The sequence below is a fragment of the Poecilia reticulata genome, linkage group LG10 (assembly GCF_000633615.1).
Source record: "Poecilia reticulata strain Guanapo linkage group LG10, Guppy_female_1.0+MT, whole genome shotgun sequence".
In the NCBI taxonomy this organism is placed as follows: domain Eukaryota; kingdom Metazoa; phylum Chordata; class Actinopteri; order Cyprinodontiformes; family Poeciliidae; genus Poecilia; species Poecilia reticulata.
Window position 1 is genome coordinate 3967735 of NC_024340.1, and position 21014 is coordinate 3988748.

The window sequence follows — 21014 nt, forward strand, 5'->3', positions numbered from 1 at the left end:
GTGTGTGTGTGTTTGTGTGTGTGTGTGTGTGGGGGGGTGCGCGTGTGTGCGTGTGTGTGTGATGATTTCTGTCAAACTGTGTTGCCCTTCTGTCAAAATAGAAGTTTTAGTTTTAAAATTGAAGTCATTACATGGCAATTACAGTGATATTATAGCTTATGCTATAATAAGCTATAATATCAGCAGGAGGGCAGAAAGCCAACTTCTGTAAGGTTACATAAGTAATCTAATTAGTTAGCTGGTTCCTTTTACAGTATATAGTGTTATGCATAAATATAATAGCAACCATAAATGCCATTACCCATGGGCTAAGGAGTGAAAGGACAGAACCGCTGCTTAGTGGTTCAAATTCCTTTTTTCACATGAAAGTAAAGGAAAAAAAAGAAGTGCATTTTTTTTTTTTTTTTTTTTTTTTTTGGAAAATCAAGGTACCAGAATCTGGAGGACGATTGGAGAAACATGTTTTTTCTTTTTCTCATTCATTGTTAATTCTGAGATTTTATAATTAGCTCATAAATGAGACAGCTGAAATGTGTCTCGGTTACAATATTTTTACAATTAACTGCTTTCTGAGCTTTTTGCTCATATTATCTGATGATAGTGTCACAGTCAATTGGATTTATCTACACCGAAGTGGAGATAGGGAAAGTGTTCATGAATAAATCCATATCAAATATTATACAAATGAGCAGAACCTCAGATATTACAATTCAAACCAAGGTAATTCATCTTTCATATAAAGTTCAAGGACCACTTTGGGTTTCATGAATTCTTTATAAGATTTTTTTTCCCTCAATAACCACAGCAACCTCTACAATTATTGGCAATATTTGGTAAAGACGTGTTCAAAAACCTTTAATTGACTGCGGAGACTTTATGGCTCTAGGATGTAACTAAATCCCTGCTTTGCAGATATTCTTCCTCCTGAGTGTGGCGGTGAGATAAATATGGGTCCTTGTCCAGCCGTGTTTATCTCAGTTGCCTTTAAGCCTTTTAATTATTGCACTGACAGTCTAGATAAGTTTAGACAAGTAGTTACTTTCATGTAACCATTTCCTGACTTAGGAACACACATTTCACATTACTTAAATGTTTTCAAGATGTTCCTATTTTGAACATCTTTTGATAACTTGACTTCAGTAGTTATTCAGTATTTTCCATGATCTGTTAATTAAAATCTTTTAGTGGTAGAGAAAAGTGAAAGTAATGTCTCTCCCTGGTGAGAGGTGCCAATTTGGACAATAAAATATGGCAGATTGTTCCCCCACCTATTTAATGTTTTTAAATTAAAATTACCCTTTTCAAAATATTTCAGTGTAATTTTGCACTTTTGTATTAAAATATGTATTTTAACATCATTTTACACACTTGTATCAAAAATTATGTACTTTAAAGACAATTTGGAGTTAATTAACCCAACAGCAATGTCTTTGGACTGCAGGAGGAAGCTGGAGTACCTGGAGAGAACTAATGCCTTAACAAGGACAACATGGAAACTCCACACAGCCAGACTTCTAAGAAAAATAGAAACTTTAACCAAAAACAACAGCAGCTTAAAGTGTAACTCACTGATGTCAAGTGCAGTAAAACTGCTTGATCATAATTAAAAGTGAGAGACGATAATTATCTGTTTACTTGTGGGGGGTTTCTGTTTGTGGGAAGCGACCGCGACTCAGGACCCCTGCATGCACCGCGCCGTGTAATTTCTGCAGCGTGATGAAGTGGTCCGATTAGCTCGCCATCGAATTCCTGTCCAGGAATTTTGGATGTAAAGTTTCAAGTTGCACTGATGGAAAACGGACCGCCGCTGCGTACACCGCGATATACGATTACATAGGCCCGTACTATGACAGATGAGCGTATCCACGTTGCCCGCCCGGCCCCGCGGGGGGAATCGAGACATGTTGAATGACTCTCATATACCAATGAACAGCATGCGCAAGCTGTATAGAAAAGAAATCCGAAAGAAATAACAAACAAATGACTGATGACTTGCGTGGAATAACTCCACTTCCACGTTGCAGGAGTCGCCCTCTGATGTTCCTCGGCTGTGATTCTCGCCCTGCGAACGCGCGTTTGAGATTTTCCATGTAAGTGCGTGGCCCGGGGTGTACGTCATCTTAAAAAACGCTGGAGGTAAACAGGCAAGTTTTGTTTAGATATCCTTGGACGCGGCATTTGGTTTGCATCACGCATTTCTCTTTTCCACGCCGCTCCGCTTCGCGATCCGGACCTCTACATCCTGGCTTTGACAGAGTACAGTACACAGATGTGTTGCTGTGTAAACAGTTCCTGCGTCCTCAGAGCGGTTTGTTTTGACCCAAACAGACAGTAAGAGGAACATCTGCCCACCACGGTGATCCGATTCCAGACTAAGAGTTGGATCTCACTGAATCAGAAATAAACTGAAGAGACACTGTAAAAAGAAATAAAAAATTGAAAATGGAGCATGTGTGGGAATCTGTGGATGTGCCAGAGAGTGAGATGACAACATTGTATCCTGTGCAGAATGTGGGGGAGTAGAAACTAACAAGCTGCTGATGCTAGCAAGGTTTGAGCGGGAACAAATTCAGCAGATGCGGTGAAAAAAATACCCACAGCCATCTCAGAGACAGACAGCCTCTGCGTCTGCTCTCCATGTAGGTCATTTTGAGCAGCCGATGGCCTGGGATTGCGACTCTTGCGTGGCAGGGGCTGACAACAACAACGCCACGTGAGCGCAGGCGGGGCGACACAGAGCTATCAAGGAGAAACAGTTCCATATTCTCCGGCTAATGGGAGCTGAAAACGAGATTGGGTCGCGGGGGGCGGAGGGCTCGTTTTCGAGGAAACTTCCAGGAAAGTTCCTCTCAGTCGGGGTCTGCTGCCGTGGCTCCCGGCTGTACCTCAACTTCGGCAGAGCCATGCGCTCATTTCCCAAAATCGCTCCCCCGGCGGAGCTGTCACTCACAGTCGATGTGCCCTAAAAACCCTTTTTCAGAAAGATGCAGCGTGCCCAGCTGCCGCTGCTTTCAAAAAGTCGGTTTCTGGAGCTGGGATGCATAATGCGCCCGTCCAGCCCACTGGGCTATTTGAAGCAGGGTGTTGATTTGGTTTCTTTTAAGTGATTGTTGTTGTTTTTTTTCCTCCATTAAGTTTCGAGGATGGCCATCCTCCACACTTAAGAGTTTGGATTTTTCTTTTTCCTGCTCTTGCCTTACAGCTGGTTGCTGTGAGTGCAGAAAGTGCTGAAAATGTCAAATATAATTCCAAGAATGAGGGCCTATTTTAACACCGAATAGGTGGCATATAAGAAAGTACTTTGACATTATGCATTTCAGGGGACTTTTCCTCACTATTTCCACTTTACGAGCGGCTGCACTTCCTTTCTGCTAGCATTCTCCTTTTAATGCGGTGTTAGTACAGATAAAAGATTAACAAATAATATATATAAATAAAATGCATATTTTAAGAACCCGTTCTGGCGTCTGGTAGTTGAGGCTTTTCTCTCTTTTATTAGCTATTTTGATGAAACTTAAAGAAGTCGTGCCTCAGGGCAATATTTCTGCATATTTATTTCGTCTCTTCTCTAAAATTAAACATAAAAATCCTCACTAGACTAATCAATAATGAAAACAGACATTATTCACTCCCCCCCCCCCTCCTTCCTCTCCCCCCGAGGCGCTTCCTTCTACAGCCACAGTGTTTTGTCTTAGCAAACACAATAAAAACTAAAGCCCCGCTCAGTTCTGACCCCAGATGTTATTGTGTGTTCGATTCAAACATCCTCCGTCTCTGCAGCTCCGTGCCTTCTGCTCGCCAAGATCACACTGCAGCCCTCCACCCCTCTCTCCCGTGTCCGCTTCCAATCTTTCTGCACATTGTGCTGTGTACTTTGGAGATTGATTCCAGAATAAAATGTGCACAGATTCTTTTAGAGACACATTTATGATGCATGTGTGTTTGCCAGTATTTGTCTTTTTAGCACTTTTGACGTCAAAGAAGCTTCAGTGTTTGGTGATTTTACAGGGGGAACAAAATACTAAAAGTAGTGCATAATTGTGAGAGAAATGCAGATTGTTCAAAACTTAGGAAAAAAAAAAAGAAAAAGAAGAAACTGGAAGAAGCGTGTTGGGTGGCTCAGTTTGTAGAGGAAAAAGTCCTCAATCCGGTTCTCCATGGTCCTATTCCTGGTTTTGGGTCATACACTGCAAAAACACAAAATCTTGCCAAGTAGATTTGGTCTAGTTTCCAGCGCAAATACTTTAGTACTCTTGAAATGAAAGAAAACTAACTTACAAGTAACTTTTCAGTAAGATATATGAGCGGATTTTAGGTCAGGTTCCAGATTTTTTTTTCACTTATAATAAGGCATTTTTCCCACTTTATGAGTGAAATAATCTGCCAGGTGAACTGAAACTTTTTACCATTTTGAAGGGATTATTGGCTTAAAGCACCATCCAATATCTTGCTGAAAAATTACTTGTAGACTAGCCTTGTCTTATAAGAGTACTGACATATTTACTCTACAACAGTGGTTCTTTACCTGGGTTCGATCGAACCCCAGGGGTTCGATGAGTCGGTCTCAGGGGTTCGGCGGAGCCTCTGCCGTGGAGGTAAATACACATTTGTGTAAAGTCATGATGACGCGCCGCGTTGCCATCACTTGCTGGAGAGCATCACTTTACATTGCTTAGCCAATCAGTGCAGAGGAGGAGCACTGATTGAAGGAGCTCCACTCTCAGCATGGATTTGAACTTGTGTCTTTAATTACTTCAGCAAAGCTCACAGTTTTTACCAAATTCTGTAGCTTTCGGTGTACTTCTAAATCTGCTCCTTAGTCGCATCTTTTCGGGGTTGCTACTGCCTCTAGTGGCGTGGGGGTGGTAACACAACTAATATAATAACTACTAAATCAGAATACCGTGAAGTCTTTATTATTTATTATTATTTTTTCATTCTCTTAAGAATGTAGAGCTAATTAAATGATCTAAACAAGACCTTAAAGTGGTTCTAGTTTCTCTCGATTTTAAATACCTTGGGTCGTTTCTGGACAGTCAGCTCAACTGCTGAAAACAATGATTACATTTTGAAGAACTGTTCTCAGAGACTCTACCTTTTAAGAAGACTTGGTGATCTTGGGGTGACCCAACTAGACTCTAGTTGGGTCTAGTTGGGTCTAGTTTCAGGGTTCGGTACCTCAAAAAAGGTTAAGAACCACTGCTCTAGAATCTGCGTAAAAATACTTTAAGATTTTGTGTTTTTGCTGTGTTTCCTGTCCAGTCACCATTGAATAACGGTGACCAGTTCCTAGAAAAACCTTAAAAAAAAAAACAACAACTTGAAAGCTGAAGTGTGATGGTATTTTTTTGTAGCAGATGAGGGGGGCAGACTAAAATCTGCACACCACACTTCAAAGATTTCTTTGTAAACGACTGAAAACCAGGGGTTCGGCGGAGCCTCTGCCGCGGAGAGGCAGAGGCTCTCGTTGAATTAGTTCTAATTCAACGTTACGCACTAATATGCGTTGGTGTATTGCATTAAATTGTAAAAATCATGCACTTTATGTCACTTATTTAAATGTCTTCGTCTTTTTTTGTTGCTGTTTTTTTTCTTTTCTGCCAAAAAAAAAGAAAAGAAAAAACACTAAAAAGGAAGAGAAAGTGCCTGAATGGGAAGCTCATCATTTATAAATCCACTGCTGTTCAGCAGTCTCTCTCCCACGTCACCTTGCTCATTAGAAATATGTTGACTCACTGCCACGCATGCATCTCTCCCTGCTCGTGTTTTTCCCTCCATCTACGTCTCCCGACATAACTGTCTCTCCGCTCTGTCACTCCATCATCATCGTCTCCCCTCCCCCCCTCAGCCTCTCCCCTCCTTCTGGTAGCTTGGCACTTCTGAGTTAGTTGCTTGTCTGCCTAGCTAAGGAAAATGTCAAACAGCACGCACAGGAAAAAGAAAGAAAAAAAAAAAGGGTCAGAACATTAGGCCGCGGCATGCACATGCTCAGTGCACAGGCGCGTGCGCGCTTTGTAGTGAGTCAGATCAGTGTTGTCCGCACGCATAGCCTCCACACCCCACCGCCTCCGCCCCTCTGTCATGCGTGAATGTTCCCACTTCTCACTCCTGTCTTTCTCTCATCAATTATTGACAAGGCACAACAGCTCACGGCTAAGTTTGGCGCTGCTGCAATCAGCGCCGAGCCGAGGCTGCGGTCGGGACATGGAGAAGATGGAGCTGCAGAGGGGCCTCCACCATCCCGTACAACAACATAAAAAAAGAAGAAGAAGAAAGAGACACCATAGTCCAATTCCTTCTTCTTTTTTTTATCTTCCCATTCACACCCAAATCATTTCTCATTTCGGCTCAGGATTTAGCCATAATTGCTTGGAAATAGAAAATTTCCTGCCAGAATGACTGGCCCCCTTCCTATCATCCGCCCGTGCTTGGCCACACACACTTCCCACGGGGGACTCGAATACAAATTGCCTCCCCACGAGCCCCTTCTTCTGCCCCCTCCTCACTCTCTCTCTCTCTTTCTCTCTCTCTCCTCACAGACCCTTTGAGCGGGCCTTGGGGCAGATGCAGATAAGGTCTGCGGCGTGGCAGAAATATCTGATGGACTCCTGTGGAATCCATCTTTTAATAGTGTCTGACTGTCTTCTGCCCCTTGTAAAAAAAAAAACCAGCTGGAAGACCCTCCGCTGTTTACTGCAGCCAAGCCTTCAAAGTGTGTGTGCTGAAATCACAACAGACAGTCAGATAAACTGTCTGTTTCCTCTGCGCTCCCCTCAGAGCTCATACAACGCCCCCCCCCATCTTCTCCTTCTTCTCCTCTCCTCGTCTACCACAATGTCCTTTTTTCCAGTCCTCTTATAACCCCCACTACCCTCCTCTACCCCCTGCGAAGTGTGCCTCTTCTAGCAGAGTTAAAGCCAGGGCAATAAATAAGGCATATTATGGCCTTTTAACGTGATGAATAATGTAAAACAATAAAAAGTTAATATATAACTACTTTACCCCCATTCTGCCAGGCTTGAGTGTATTGTAAGTATATTGAAGGTGTGTGTATACGTGTGTACGTGTGTGCGTGTGTGTGTGTGTGTGTGTGTGTGTGTGTGTGTGTGTGTGTGTGTGTGTGTGTGTGTGTGTGTGGGAGGCTCTCACAAGTGTGTCAGTGTTGGAAATGCCTGTCTGAGTGTTTGCTGAAGGAGCTGCTGATGTAGATGTGAGCTCACTTTTTTTTTTTTTTTACGACAGGACAGGGATATCGGCGTGTTTCACAGCCGTTTGCAAATTCCCCCCCACCAACCCACCAACTCCTTCCTCTTTTTTTTCCTGCTTTCATCTTCCCTTCTGACACAGTTTCGACACAGGCGAAGATAACCGTCTCTGTGTATAAAAGATATATCAAAAGATAATAAGCATAATCCTTTGCTGTAGCAGAGGAACAAGTCATTGTAATTCATCGCATGCGGCTTTCCAAGGCTGACTTTTTTTGTGTGCTCTTTCCCTCTCTCTTTTTTTTTTCCTTTTCTTCTCTGTTTTCCCACAGACCCAGACGCAGCGAACCCGGAGGCGCCGGAAACCCAGGAGGACAACTCAATACCGGAGACCAGCAGTTCCGGTCCGCCCGACCCGAGTAAGACTGGGCCTGTGATGCCAGGAATCCCTGGTGAGCATATTCACACATGCCCCAGCCATTAGCTTTCACTGTCGAGGAATTGAAGTATTTGCCCATTTTTCTGAGCTGAGTAACTCCAGCTCGGTCAGATTGAACGGAGAGTGTCCACAGAGACACATTTTCAAGAATTCTTGGCTGGATTTGGTGCTGGTCTTTGACTTGGCCTTACTAACACATGAGGATGTGTTAATCTGAACCATACAATTGTTGCTCTGCCTGTATCAAGTCTTTGGGGACTGTCCTCCTGTCAGTCCCCACAACATGATGCTGCCACTACCATGTTTCACCGCAGGAATCGCCTGATCCTGTGTCACAGTATTGGTCACCCAACTTCTGCCTCCAGATCTGAACTGAAGCTACTGAAAATTGTAAACGTTACTGTAGACTGTCAATTATTCTATCAGTTATTCTGACGATTAATGAACAAGTGAACATTTTCCACCTTTTTCACTTAACCACTTAAGCCTTTTTATGCAAAATTCAAAATACATAAAAATGCAAATAACTCAATTCTTTTAAATAAGAAAATAAGCATTTCGTTGCCCAAAATGCAATAACATAGCATTCATGTACACGTGATTCTTTGTAGCAAAAGATGCATCTGCGGCTAAACAAAGACTTGTCCACATCACCATGTGAAAAGCTCAATCCTTTTGTCTTGATTTAACAGCCGTACAGTGAAGCAAAAGGCGCTTAATCCAACAATTATCGAATTTAATCCAGGTTAAGTTAGAACTATGCCACATGAGGAGCTCTGGGTAGAACATATTTACATACGAAGGTGTTTTTCTTCATCTTATATGTAAATTCTCTGTATTTTTTTGTATCCATTACTGCTCTGAGGGTGTTCTTGTTTCAGAAAATATATATTTTTGAGTTTGTATACTCCAGTGAATGACTAGACGGTGGCTAAATTGATTGACGATTAATCGGATTAATCATCTCAGCCCTAATCAGATCTAATTTTGAGTTGGAGACGTAAGACGAGTTGAAAACATTTTGTCGTCGCTAACGATGAGCATCCTATTCACGGTTTTCTTTCAAGCAACAAAAGGCAGTCGGTGTTTGTGCATTTCAAAATGAAACTTTAATTCACTTCTATCCTTAGATAAATATTTCAACCAAGGGTTAGAAGAGCCCATAAAGCATTGCTCTATGACTTCATTAGTGGTGAGTCAGAAATGCAACAAGATTTAACTAAGACCAGACTTAATTTGGCTTAATATGGCTCCAGAAGGCTAAATTCTGTCTACTACTAGATTTACATTGTTTTCAGCGCAAGCTTTTTTTTTTTTCAGGGTTTGTTGTTCTGACCCAGTTTGACATGGTTTCCTTTTGCAGCTTTAAACATGTCTGCTTCCTTTTCCCAGCTAACATGTCCCCGCATCATAATGCTGCCATCACCCTTATTTCTACTCATTTACATATTGTTGCAAACCACACGCTGAATATTTTAGCCTTCATTTAGCCACTCCTCTATGCAGGCTGGATTTATGAAGTGCATATCCAGTTGCTGTGGCAACGGATTCTTCCACCTGAGCGTCGGATCCCGGCAGGTCCTCCCAACTGTTACCATGGATATCTTGGCTGCCGCTCTCATTTTTAAATGTTTCCCCTTCATCTGTTCACTTGTGTTATAAATACATGATATGATGTCATTCAGCTTAGAGAGCAAATGTAAAAAAAAAGACTTTTTCAAACAGAACACCTACATCCTCGAGGCTGCGCTAGTAATTCATCACATTCGGTCTATAGGGAGAAAATTAAAAATAATAGTTTAGCCTTTCAAAGTATGCTATTCCTCATATGGCTCTGACACGCTTCAGGCGACTCTTAACTCAGCATGCTGGAGTGTTTGCAAAACCAGAGTTGCTGACAGGATAGAGTGAAACTCTCCAAAATGCAGGTTGTGATGAAAAGACATAAAACCACACCCTAAACAAACACAGCTCACCCTGAGTCACACAGGGAGTGTGCTGCATGCTGGGAGACTTGACGACAGACCTTTTTATTACATTACCTGCCTTACATCTCATTAGAGATGCACTTAAATCAGTCTAATCAAAGCAGTTGCAATCTGTTTACTCCCAAATTACATCAACCGGTCACTCCACTTTTTTTGCGATTGCGGAAATCCACCCAATATCAAACTGTCCCTCTAAGAAATACTTATTGAATGCAGGCACTGATATTTATTTATATTTTAACAGTTTTTTAAATTACGTTACACATCCAGGCACCTCTGGCCGTCTGAGAACACTTGTTGTCTCTGTATGGCCCAAAATSAAGATGAGCTTATCTCATCTGACCTGCCTCAGTTTCTTATTTCTTATCTGCATCTTTTTCACCACTGCCTCTCTCCACAGGAGCCACTTCTTCTCCTTCTTCTTTTCTCCAAAGAGTGGCTGCTTTGCAGGGAACTTTTTTGACTTACTCCACAACTTTGTGCACCACAAACTCCCCCTCTGCCCTCAAAAGTTTACACTGTTCCGCCTGTCCCAATGTGATAAGCCGTGCTTTTCTTAATAGTTGCTTATTTGACATTAGCTGCTCTAAAAAAAGATGTTCCTATGTCACTTTTCCCTGTATTCTTGGGGCTTTTCACCTGCCTGCCACTGTTGGATCAGTTATTATGTCAAGTGAGGGTGGAATGAAGGACGAGTGGCGGCGGGGTGGAGGGGGCTGATATTTCAGGAATGAAATTTCTTGACAGCCTCTCTCCCCGGCTCGCTCAGAATGTACGAATTTCCCTCAGCCTCCGATTTCTCCCGATAAGAGCAGAATTGGTAGCCTTCAATCACGGTGTTCGGCAGCGATAGAGGCTCAAGGCGCGGTTATCCCCTTATCAATAAATGGTTAAGTGCAAACGGGGGCCGGCAGAGTGTGGAGACACAGTCATTAACGGGGCTGGCAGGCTCCTGAGGTATGAGACTTTTGTGTGCCTGTGGAGGTAACAGGGGGGATGTGGGGGGTGTCAGGGGTGAGGAGGGGTCACGGACAGTAAAAGAGTGATGGCTGAGGCGAGGGGTTGGTGCGGGGGGTGAGTGCTGGTCTTTGGCAGCAGCTGCACGCATACATGGAAAACAGATTTGGTTCCTCTCGGATTTCAGTCACCGGCGGAGCCAGCCGATCCTTTCCCATCCCATCCTGAACCCCCCACACCCTCCGCCCCCTGAACAAAAGGATAAAATAAAATCAGATGTTCAGATGTGCCCTCCACATTTGGTTTTTCCATCGCTCGCCTGGCCTCTGACACGCAAAACATGTCGAACAACTTGCCCCTCGCTCGCATCGCTCCCCCGAAATAAAAAGGAAAAGGGGAAACAAGATCAGAGCGGGAATCTTTGCGGTGCTGAGTGTCGACTTCAGATTTCATTGGCGAGGGAATGGGGTGTGTGTGCGGGGGGGCTGCTTTGATTGAGCTTATTCAATTAGATTACATCAAGGGGGCCGTTAGTCATGTTGAGCAAACAAGAAAGTGGGATGCACTCAGAGTTGATTTAGTATGGTCTGCACATGTCAGGACAGACGGACCGTGAATGCGAGGCTGTCTCTAAGGGACTTCTTGAAAGTTACTCATAAAGGAGAACGAGGAACGGGCGGGGGGAGAGAGGCATTGTCTCCTCTAACGAACAATCAGAGTTCTCTGGGTACGTTAGAAAACAACCCTCCTTTATATTCAAATTAAACGAGCAAACGGTGATGCGACCTCTTTCTTCAGTTGCTCCATCTATTTCCGCTAAAATGCAACGTTAAGGAAACAAAGAACAGATAGCTTTTATGTGTGCTGCTCTTTTTACTGCGACTCCTCAGTGCCTTGCGAAAGGTCTTCACATCCCCTTGATGCCTTTTCACGTTTTTCCACATTACGACCACAGGCTTCTAGATCAAAACTAGAGTTTTGCATAATTGTGAAGAGGTATGGAATGGATAGATTATACAACAATATCCTAAGATTTTGAATATTTTGGCAAACCTACAAAGACACCATTGCACACCTAAACTGACGAGTTGATCAGACAAGCAGCCAAGAGGTCAAAGGTAATGCCGGAGGAGCTTGAAAGATGCACCGCTCAGGTGGGAAAATCTGTTGATGCAACAATTAGTCGTGCACTCGACAAATCTGGCCTTCGTGGAAAAAAGCAATTAGATGGTTTTTTTGTGCAGCGTGCAAAAAACTAAAGTAGGGTGCAGAAGATGATGAATGAAATTGAATATACCTTAATAATTGTTCCCATACTTGAATATTGTCTATATTCTTGAAAAAAAATCCCTAAATATGAATACAACTCTGCTAACTTTGAGTTTTATATGAACTACAGTGTTTGCAAAACATGGTGGTGGCAGCGTCATATTGGGGTGCTCGTCTTCAGCGCAAATAGTGAGGCTGGTCAGACATACAGGCAGTAAATACTGTTTGACGCCGCAAACTGGAATGGTTTAGATCAAAGCATACCCATGTGCTTGAGTGACCCAGTCAAAATCCAGACCTGAATCCATTTAGGGATCTGTGGCAACAGATGCTCTCCATCCTGTCTGGCTGAGCTGGAGCTACAGAAAAAAAAAAACGAACTGGAGAATTTTTCTGTTTCTGCATCTACAAACCTGGAAGATATTCAGCCTAAACAGAATCTACTTTGGTTTCTATTTGCCTGCTGATTATTCAATGCCTTGTGTTAGCATAGCATATAAAATCTTTATAAAATACTGTAAAGCTTGTAGGTTTAATGTGACAAAATGCAGGAAACATAATAGGGTATTGTGTAGGGCTGACACGATTAATCGGAATAATCGTTATGAATCGATTATTGAAATAATTGTCCACTTGTTTCATAATCGTAAGCAGAGTATACAGACTCAATAAAAAGGGTCAACTACTGAAAGAACAGCATATTATGAGTCATAATTAAGCCAAAACTGTACAAAAAAATATATAATTTGTGCATTTAAAACAAAAACAAAACCTTTGTTAAATATGTGACATGGTTTCACCTTCACCCAGTTCAAACGCTGTAAAAACAAAATCTCCTTTTAGGCACCTTTTGCTATCCAAATATTAATTGGTTAATCCAAAAATAGTCTACAAATATATTTCTAACATTGTATAAAAGGATAAAAGTAAAAATTAGCGCTTATTTTTTATCTGATTAATCAGTAGATTAATCGATAACTAAAATAACTATTAGTATAAAACCTCTATAATAAATCACTCAAAGGTTTGTAACTGTAAAGTGACAAAATGTAGAAAACTTGATAGGTTATCTGTACTGCTGAGACGATTAATCAAATTAATCACAATGAATCGATTATTGAAATCGACTAATTTACTAATTGATTAATCGTCAGAAGAATTGATAGATTGATAGGTAACTAAATTACTTGTTACTTGCAGCCGTGGTTCTGTGTTCTATTGCCAAACATGTGGTGAAATAGATTTTTTCATTTAATGAAATTTTTTAAGCGTTTTTCACATAAATCTGTGAAGTCCAAGTCATGGAATAAGCAGAGACGTACATCAGGACACAACTCAACTGAATGATAGTTTGCCATTCATCAAAAATCTTTCCTCTGTGCAGCTCAGAAAAGGAATACATTATCTCCACCTTTTGGTGACCTTCCTCTCCTTAAGCCCCCTCTCTCTGTCTCTCTCTCTCTCTCTGCAGGCCCCAAGATCCAAGATGATCCCGGGGCCTCCTCCAGCACCGACGGCTTCTTGAGCTCCAAGGTGGCCGTGTTCTCCTCCATCGCCATTGGATGCATCATCTTCCTCGTGCTCATACTGCTTCTCGTCATCCTCCTCATCAAGATGCGCAAGCGCTCCAGGAAAAACGCGCACTCGCAGGCCCGCCCGTCGGCGCTGTCGCTCAGCACGCTGTCCAACCCCAAGCTGCCCGGTGGCACGGCCGGCACCGAGCCCAGCGACATCATCATCCCCCTGCGGACAGAGAACAACTACTGCCCCCACTACGAGAAGGTGAGCGGGGACTACGGTCACCCGGTCTACATCGTCCAGGAGATGCCGCCGCAGAGCCCCGCCAACATCTACTACAAGGTCTGACGCGCTCCGGGGGAGCCAGCGACAACAGCCAGGAGAGAGGAGCGCTTGATTTACGTTCTTGGGAAGAACATTTTCCTTTGAATTTTTTTTGAGGGGGGGATGTGGGGACTTGAAGCCACCCCCCACCTCCTTGTTATTTGTACCACCTGCTGCACAAATCTGGAGAAACACGTACTGAGCAGTCACCAGCGGGGTTGGGAGCTGACTGATGAGAGACCCCGACCGTCCTCCCTCTACTCCCTCACCTCCCTCACCTCCCCACCCTTATGCGTCTCCCCTCCGATCCCAACCACTCCCGGAGAGTCTGGACTGGACCAACAGATGGACCTCTAGCTTCCCTGTCCCTGCTAACGGACAGGATATAACTTATCTCGGCTCCCCGATGCACAGCCTGCGCTACACCCAATTAAACACACCATCCCAGCACACAGCCGGCCGGGAAGCAGGCAGGCAGGGCGGGGGTGCCGCTGGTGATCAAGTAAGAAAGAAAAAAAAAAAAACATCAACGTGTGTGTACGTGTGTGCCACTGTGCGTGTTTCGTGTGGGGGGGGGGKGCCCWGCCGCCCCACCACCCCGCCGTTGCCGGGCCAGGGAAACTCTCCAGATAGCTCAGGTATCTTTACACAGTGTGTGGAAAAACGTGCTCCTCTCCCTTACGCACCTCTGATGTTTGCCTTACTTACTATTTTTGATGGAGGAGATTTCCTCGAACCCTGATTAAGTTCACAAAGCAGTTGTATTTTGTTAGACTTTTCCTACGAGTGCACAATGTATAGAGCTAAACCCATTGTCATAACGACTCCCATCCCCTCACCGCCCACGCCATCTCGCCGCTTTTAATCTGTTAAGACGGACTTTAACCTGGACTCTTAGCTGTCGAGGTGTGTATGTTTGCGCGTGTGTGTGTGTGCTGCGCATGTGAAATTCCTCCCCTCCTGCTTGGTTGAAATGAGTTCCAGCGTTGCTCTGGCATGTGTGTGTGTGTGTGCGTGTGCGTGCGTGTGTGTATTTCAGGGTGTGTCCTTGTTGAGTGCGGTTGGACATGTCCAGACCGGTTTCTCTAAGAAGTGGGGAGACTTTATTGAATTTGACGTTGAGAGACTGTATCCTAAGCATGACAAATAAAAAAATAGAGGGTGAAGCGCCAACAGACAGACAGACAAGATCTAACAAACACTCCTGAGTGCTCCAGTTGGCACCGATCGGAGATCTTACCGTCGGATCGGTTTTCAGACAGGCAGTCAGGTTGCTATTTGTTCACTTTATCTCCTGAAGCCACAGTTGAAGTATCAAAAAAAAATGTTAGTTTGAGGGGGCGTCRGTCAGATGGCTCTCCCTGATTGGCTGGCCTACAGAGGTACGATGCCCCACATATAGGTTTGGACGGAGAGCCGGAATACAGTATCATCACTTTCCAATTGGCTGCCATCTGTAGATGAGTCAGCTTGTGACTAATCTACGTGCCATCTTCATGCCCACTCTCACTAACTGATTAGGGGAGGGAGGGACGAGGGGGGAAAACTATTCCCGTGACTCGGCTTTAACCTGAGAGGATAACGGAGGTGGGAACGGGTGAGGAAGGGTTGGCCGAGGCGCTTTCGTTTTCGCCGGCCTCTCYCACCAGCTRTGCTGTGAATAAAAATGCTGCGTGGAATATTCAGCGAGGACACTGCGGCCCAGCTATCACACAGCCCAGGGCGACAGCATCAAGGCGGGATTTTACTGCAGCTGCACGTGTGTGGAGTGGTGGGGAGGTAGATGGGGGGGCGGAGGTTTTTGTGTGTGTACACATAGGTGCTTATTTGTGCTTATATTTGCAGTTTCCACTCGGTGGATGTGTGCAAGTTTCGTCTGCTGCTGTGACAGACAGTTTTTTTTTCTTTTTTGGGACTGAGCACATCCTCTAATGGAGCATACAGCACTGCAGTCAAGGCTAATGATGTCTGAGATACGGCAAGCCACTAGTGCCAAATATCGGCAAAGACGTGAAGTTTAGTCAATCAGGAAAATCTCTGTGAAATCTTTGTATTTTACATCAGCAAGTCGTATTTTGACCACCTCCTTCTTCATTGATCTCGTTGCCTGTTAATGAAAAACCAAGAAAGATTTTCTATCAGATCATAGAACATAACTTTTGTTTTTGCCTTTTCATAAACAGACAGTCGTTGTACATTGCATGACACGAACGAATGAAGTAAAAAACGAAGCGTGCTGTAAAGTAGGCAAACTCCTCCCCCCTAACAGAAGGGCATATTTTACACCAGCAAGTCACAGTGTTTTGAATGTCTCCTTCTCAGCACGTTCGATCAAGTCATCAAAATTTTTCATGCCACATGAACACGGGAAAAAAAATACCCRTGTCTTGGGAACACCACTTTTTTAGTTGCTCATCATCAGGCATGACTTAAACAGTGGCTTCCCTGACAATTTTTAATCATCCTGACTTTTTAAGCAGCAATTTTCATGTACCGAAAAAACATWAAATCTTACCATTTTTGGTCTAGTTTCCAGGGMAAATGTCTTGGTATGTTTGAAATAAGATTAAATCATAAGTAGCTTTTCAGCGAGCATTATGGGCTTAATTTAGGTTAATACATAACTCCTTATCATTGATGAAGAATTACTAGCTTCACTGGCTGATTATTTTGCTTATAACTAGTATTTTTTCATAAATATTAAGGAATTATTGACATAAAACAGGCCTGTACATCTTTCTTAAACGATGCTTGCGAGTCCGTTTTTGTCCTTTTTCAAGCGCACTAAGATATTTGCACTTGAAACTAGACCAAAAATACTTGGTAAGGTTTTGTGGTTTTGTCAATACTTGGCACTCATGACTTGCCATATTAAAAAGGAAATAGGGAGGGCCATACATGACGACAAGCTATTGTTTGCGCCCACACGCCAACGCAAACACATCCAGACAGACGGGCCCAGGTTTTTTTCCGGTCAGGGTTAGGGTGCGTAACGTTTACTCAGCGACAGAGTCCAGCCCGTCATCAACCAGCGCTGACATCACCCTCGGACAGGCGCTGCAGAGTTAAAAGGCGACCCTGGCTTGAAGACTCGGGGAGGACTCCGGTGGCTCTTGCGTGTCGTTAACCTCTTGAGTTAACAACCTCAGCAGCTGCCGGTGATTTTTTTTTTTGGTGTGTGTGTGTGTGTGTGTGTCCCTGTGTTTTAACTCAGCATGCGCCCATCTGCAAAACTCATCTAGAGCATATATTTTTGTTTCGGATCACCGCGCCTCTATTCATCTACACCAGCTTAGGGAGTCATTACCAAATTACCACAAAGCATATCTCATTTTCATTCATTCTAGCGGCCGCTTAGTGTTATTCAATTTTGGGAGGAATTATGAAAAAAAAAAAAAAAAAAAAGTAAGCAGAGAAATGTAAATATATGGATAGAGCCCAGTTTAAGATTTAATTTCCACCTGAACACTGCTCATAAGAAGAATTTAAGATTAGATTTTTGTAATGGAGGATGTTTGTAAATAGCCGTCTTTTTAAAGTGTGTTTTGTATGAATCCTTGCAATTTCTTTTCTTTTTGTTTTCATGTTCTTTTTCCTTTAGACTTTAACTGAATATTGCAACATGTGCTGTCTTTTACGCAGCATCCAGTATTGTCAAAAAAGTCTTTGTTACCACACGTGTTTTAAAAATATTAATATTAATAATAATAAAATAAAACTAGGATTCAGAGAGGGGGTTTTGCTTTTTTTATGTTGCCATTCAACAGGAATTTTTACGTCTTCAGACTGAACCTTTGTCACCGAGTGGCTTTGAAACGGGATAGGTTGCTGGAACGATGATGATGATGATGATGATGATGATGATGATGATGATGATGATGATGATGATGATGTTGGAGGCATGGCTTAACTCTGCATATAAAGACTGTGTTATTTCGCTCCATTTGAGCCTCCTTCACCCATGGCGACGCCAAAAGCGAAAAGATGTTGGTCCAAAAAAAAAAGAGTCTGATTTCAGTTTTTATAAGTCAAGAGGGCCGGAAAGGGGAAGGTCGCAGGGAAGGAGGGAGAAGGAGAAGCGGAGAAAAGAACCAGGCCACGTATGAAAGCGTGACAGTGGCGCGCTCGCCAATAAATCATCTGGTTTACACCACTCATTATCTCCCAGGCGGTCTTTTGTTTTAAAGATGCTCCCTCTCCTCCCGCTGCCCTTCTCTTTTGTCGTCCCCTCCTTCCTAATTTAGCACAAGGATGCTGTAAGGTGGTTTCTGCTGGGGKTTTTTTTTTCCAAAGCCACAGTATTATGATTTATTTTTCTGTCAATGTGCATGTGAAAGCAAAAACCTGTTGAATTTACTTTCCTTTTGTTCGAATCACAAATGTTATTTTATGTTTCTCTTTTTTTTTTCTTCTTCTTGTCATTCACTTATTTACCACTTCTCAGCGTAACCTGTCGGCACCAGCTACAATGGAAACAACGTTCCACCAGTTTGGAAACTACAGCATATTGATAAATAAAATTTTTCCCATGGAACTTGGTCTGGCGTGATGTTCTCCCTTCGATAAATGAAACTCTGACCAGATTCCCTTCTTTCACACATGACATCACATACGTAGGCCAAAACGTTGACTTTTGGTTTCATCTCAACTTTCACTTCCCTACATGGCTTGTGAGCAAACCCCAACAATTTTCTTTCTCTCAAGAATGGCTTTCTTGTTGTTCTCCCACCTGAGTTGCGGGGTTTGGCATCTCCTGCAGAGTGACAGTGTAACTCTTTGCAGCTTCTCTGAGTAATCCTGATTAACACCGTTGTTTTCATTTCTAGATCATCTATTCTCCTCTGTAAGGCCGAGGTGATGTCTTCACCACTCCTCTCTTCATTGGACAATTAAATGAATGTGTGACAGTCATGTGGCAAAAACACATGACATGAACAATTAGTGAATAAGCTTAGTCACACGCACTGTGGTTCACCACACAAAATGTGCAAACAATGCAAATCTAGAGAGTAAAAGGTAAAAAGAAGACAAAGGTCATCTTCAGGTGACATTGGCACACTCTGAAAATGTTGCTGGTTTGAATAATGAAGGTGCTTAGAAGTAGAAAGAAGAAAAGAACAAGCAACTGAAAACAACACCTGAAGTTCCATACATCATCTTAAATTGTTACCATTTTTGACCCAAATGAAAAGATTACTTCCTATGACCGCCCTTGCATAAAAGGCTAAATAAGTATTTGTTTATTTAGATGCTTGTGAGACTGTCCTTAAGGTTAAAAATTTCAAAATGAAGGTGTTCATGTATGTACCTCAGTTTGAAATCCAAATCTTCAAAACCAATGTAGGTCAAAGAGACTGCTACATGATGCTATGTGATTACTTTTGGCACTTCGTTGTTTCAATATCCTTTGTTCAGGAAGCCTTCTGGTTTTACCTTTACAAGCAGCTCCGGTGTTCTAAAGGTGAAGCATGTTAATTAACACTAAGTTTTACAGGWAGATGTTTGTTTTATGAGTGGAATGAGATGGTTGAAAATGGCTGTGTATTTTTAATTTTGGTTCCAGGTTCAACAAAGTTGTAGACTGAGGAGGTGGACGATGGTTTGTGTTATTGCACCTAAAGTTTCTCTCAGATTATTCAAAGATATTTCGATCTCAGCTCTGGGTGRAGTGTCCAAATGTTCTTTAGAGGAAGAATTAGCTTAATGTGCTGAGTGCTTAGGTCAATTACTAAAATTATTTCTATGCTAGAATAAGAAGAAACATTCTTTTAGAAAAAAAAAATCTCAAGATTCTAAGGTTTGTGTAAATTCCCTTACTCTTTAGTAGAACTGCATTTTAAACTGTGTGACATTGAATATTCATTCCATTCCTTCTGACAGGACTGGTGTAAATGAGTCACCTTCGTACGCCACCTTGCTTCACTTACATCTAGGCTGCCAAATTTTCTAAATCAGGACGTTGTAATGGCCACTCGAAGTAACTGTCCTTCTGTCCTTAAGTCACTTTGTGAGAATTTTTTTTGGCATGCCTTGAGTCATTGTCCATTTCGAGGACCAATTTATGTCCAAGTTTGAACTTCCTCGCTGATGACTTGAGATTTGGCTTTGGTACTTCCACACAAAGTATTGTTCTCTTCTCATAATGCCATCTATTTTGAGAGCTGCATCAGTCTGTTGTCCCGCCAGACACCCCCACAACATGACGCGGCCTCCCCCGGACTTCACAGCTAGCATGGTGTCCTCAGGCTTTAGATGCAAGCCTTCTCCTCTCTTTAGCGAGTGTAGTCAAGGTGATTACTGAAAACCAGAAATTGAACATTCATTTTCTTGCTTGAGAACATTTGTAGATTGTCGCTTACAGAGTAATGGCTTCTTCTTCACTGATTTACCTTTCCGATGACGTCAGTACAGGACTCCCTGTGGATAATGATGACTCGCTTGCTAGCTTTAGCGAACATATTGAGAAGGTCACTCAAGATTATTCTGGAGCTGAATCACATATTTCAACACATTTCAAAACAAAACAACTTCACTTCTGAGTCCATCTCCATTCCTTAACTTTATGATCCTTTACCTGAAAATTGTATAAAAGGATGAACCAGACTTTTGGAGTCCACGTTTCTTTTCCTGATATTTCTGCTGATATCTTTTGATTGTTTTCCAATTTTCTCAAATGGAAGTGATCCCAATTGACCTAAAACAGTAAATGTTTAATTCTATATAATGCCAGTCAGGGAAAAAATTATTTTATTTTTTTKGGGCTGTAGCAATTACTCGAATTATTCGAGTACCGCGATTATTAACATTTCTCAAGGAAAATGTATCTGCCTCGAAGCTTCGTTAAATTATGTGTTCCGGCCGGGTCGTTATTTGCGTTGCGCAGGGCTCTYACTTCCGGTCTACAGAGTTGTTGACGAAAGCTAAGTGCTAGCAGCATAACGTCCAATTTTCAAATTTGGATTTAATTAGCTGATAATAATGTCCTGGTTTTTGTCGTTTTTCGGGGGACCAATAAGCCTCTTTAAAAATGACTGGAGGATGCCTGGAGTACGACAGCCTTTTTCCTTCCGGAGCTGCTTCCTGGTGGCCGGTGTTCAGAGCGAGCGGCGGGAGTATTCCTACAGGTGAGCGGATAGACTGAACACTTCGGGAAGCTGTGCTTTAAAACCCTCCTGTTGTCCTCGGGTCAAAATGACCGAGATTTGTATGTGTTTTCCCTATACACAGAAAATGAGGACAACAGGAGGATTAAGCTTTACGGAAGAACCGGAAAATTAATTTCATATCATCCCGGTCTCAACAAATTGGTGGCGG

General features: G+C 42.7%; 1 protein-coding gene and 1 long non-coding RNA gene across 8 annotated transcripts in view; one reads left to right on the plus strand and one right to left on the minus strand.

The window, feature by feature from the left end:
• The window catches only part of efnb1 (ephrin-B1), a 103275-nt gene extending 86170 nt beyond the window's left edge, over positions 1-17105 (plus strand). For all 7 annotated transcript variants that reach the window (XM_008419611.2, XM_008419610.2, XM_008419612.2 and 4 more), the window contains 2 exons: positions 7538-7657; positions 13330-17105. In XM_008419611.2, coding sequence (XP_008417833.1) covers positions 7538-7657; positions 13330-13724 — 515 coding nt within the window. In that variant the 3' untranslated portion in view covers positions 13725-17105. The remainder of the gene's footprint in view (positions 1-7537; positions 7658-13329) is intronic.
• Positions 17106-19498: 2393 nt separating this feature from the next.
• On the minus strand, positions 19499-20253 carry LOC103470909 (uncharacterized). Its single transcript, XR_534551.2, has 2 exons — positions 20090-20253; positions 19499-19997 (listed from the first exon to the last, which is right to left on the minus strand). It is a non-coding gene; the product is annotated as an uncharacterized LOC103470909 (long non-coding RNA).
• Positions 20254-21014: the final 761 nt, after the last annotated feature.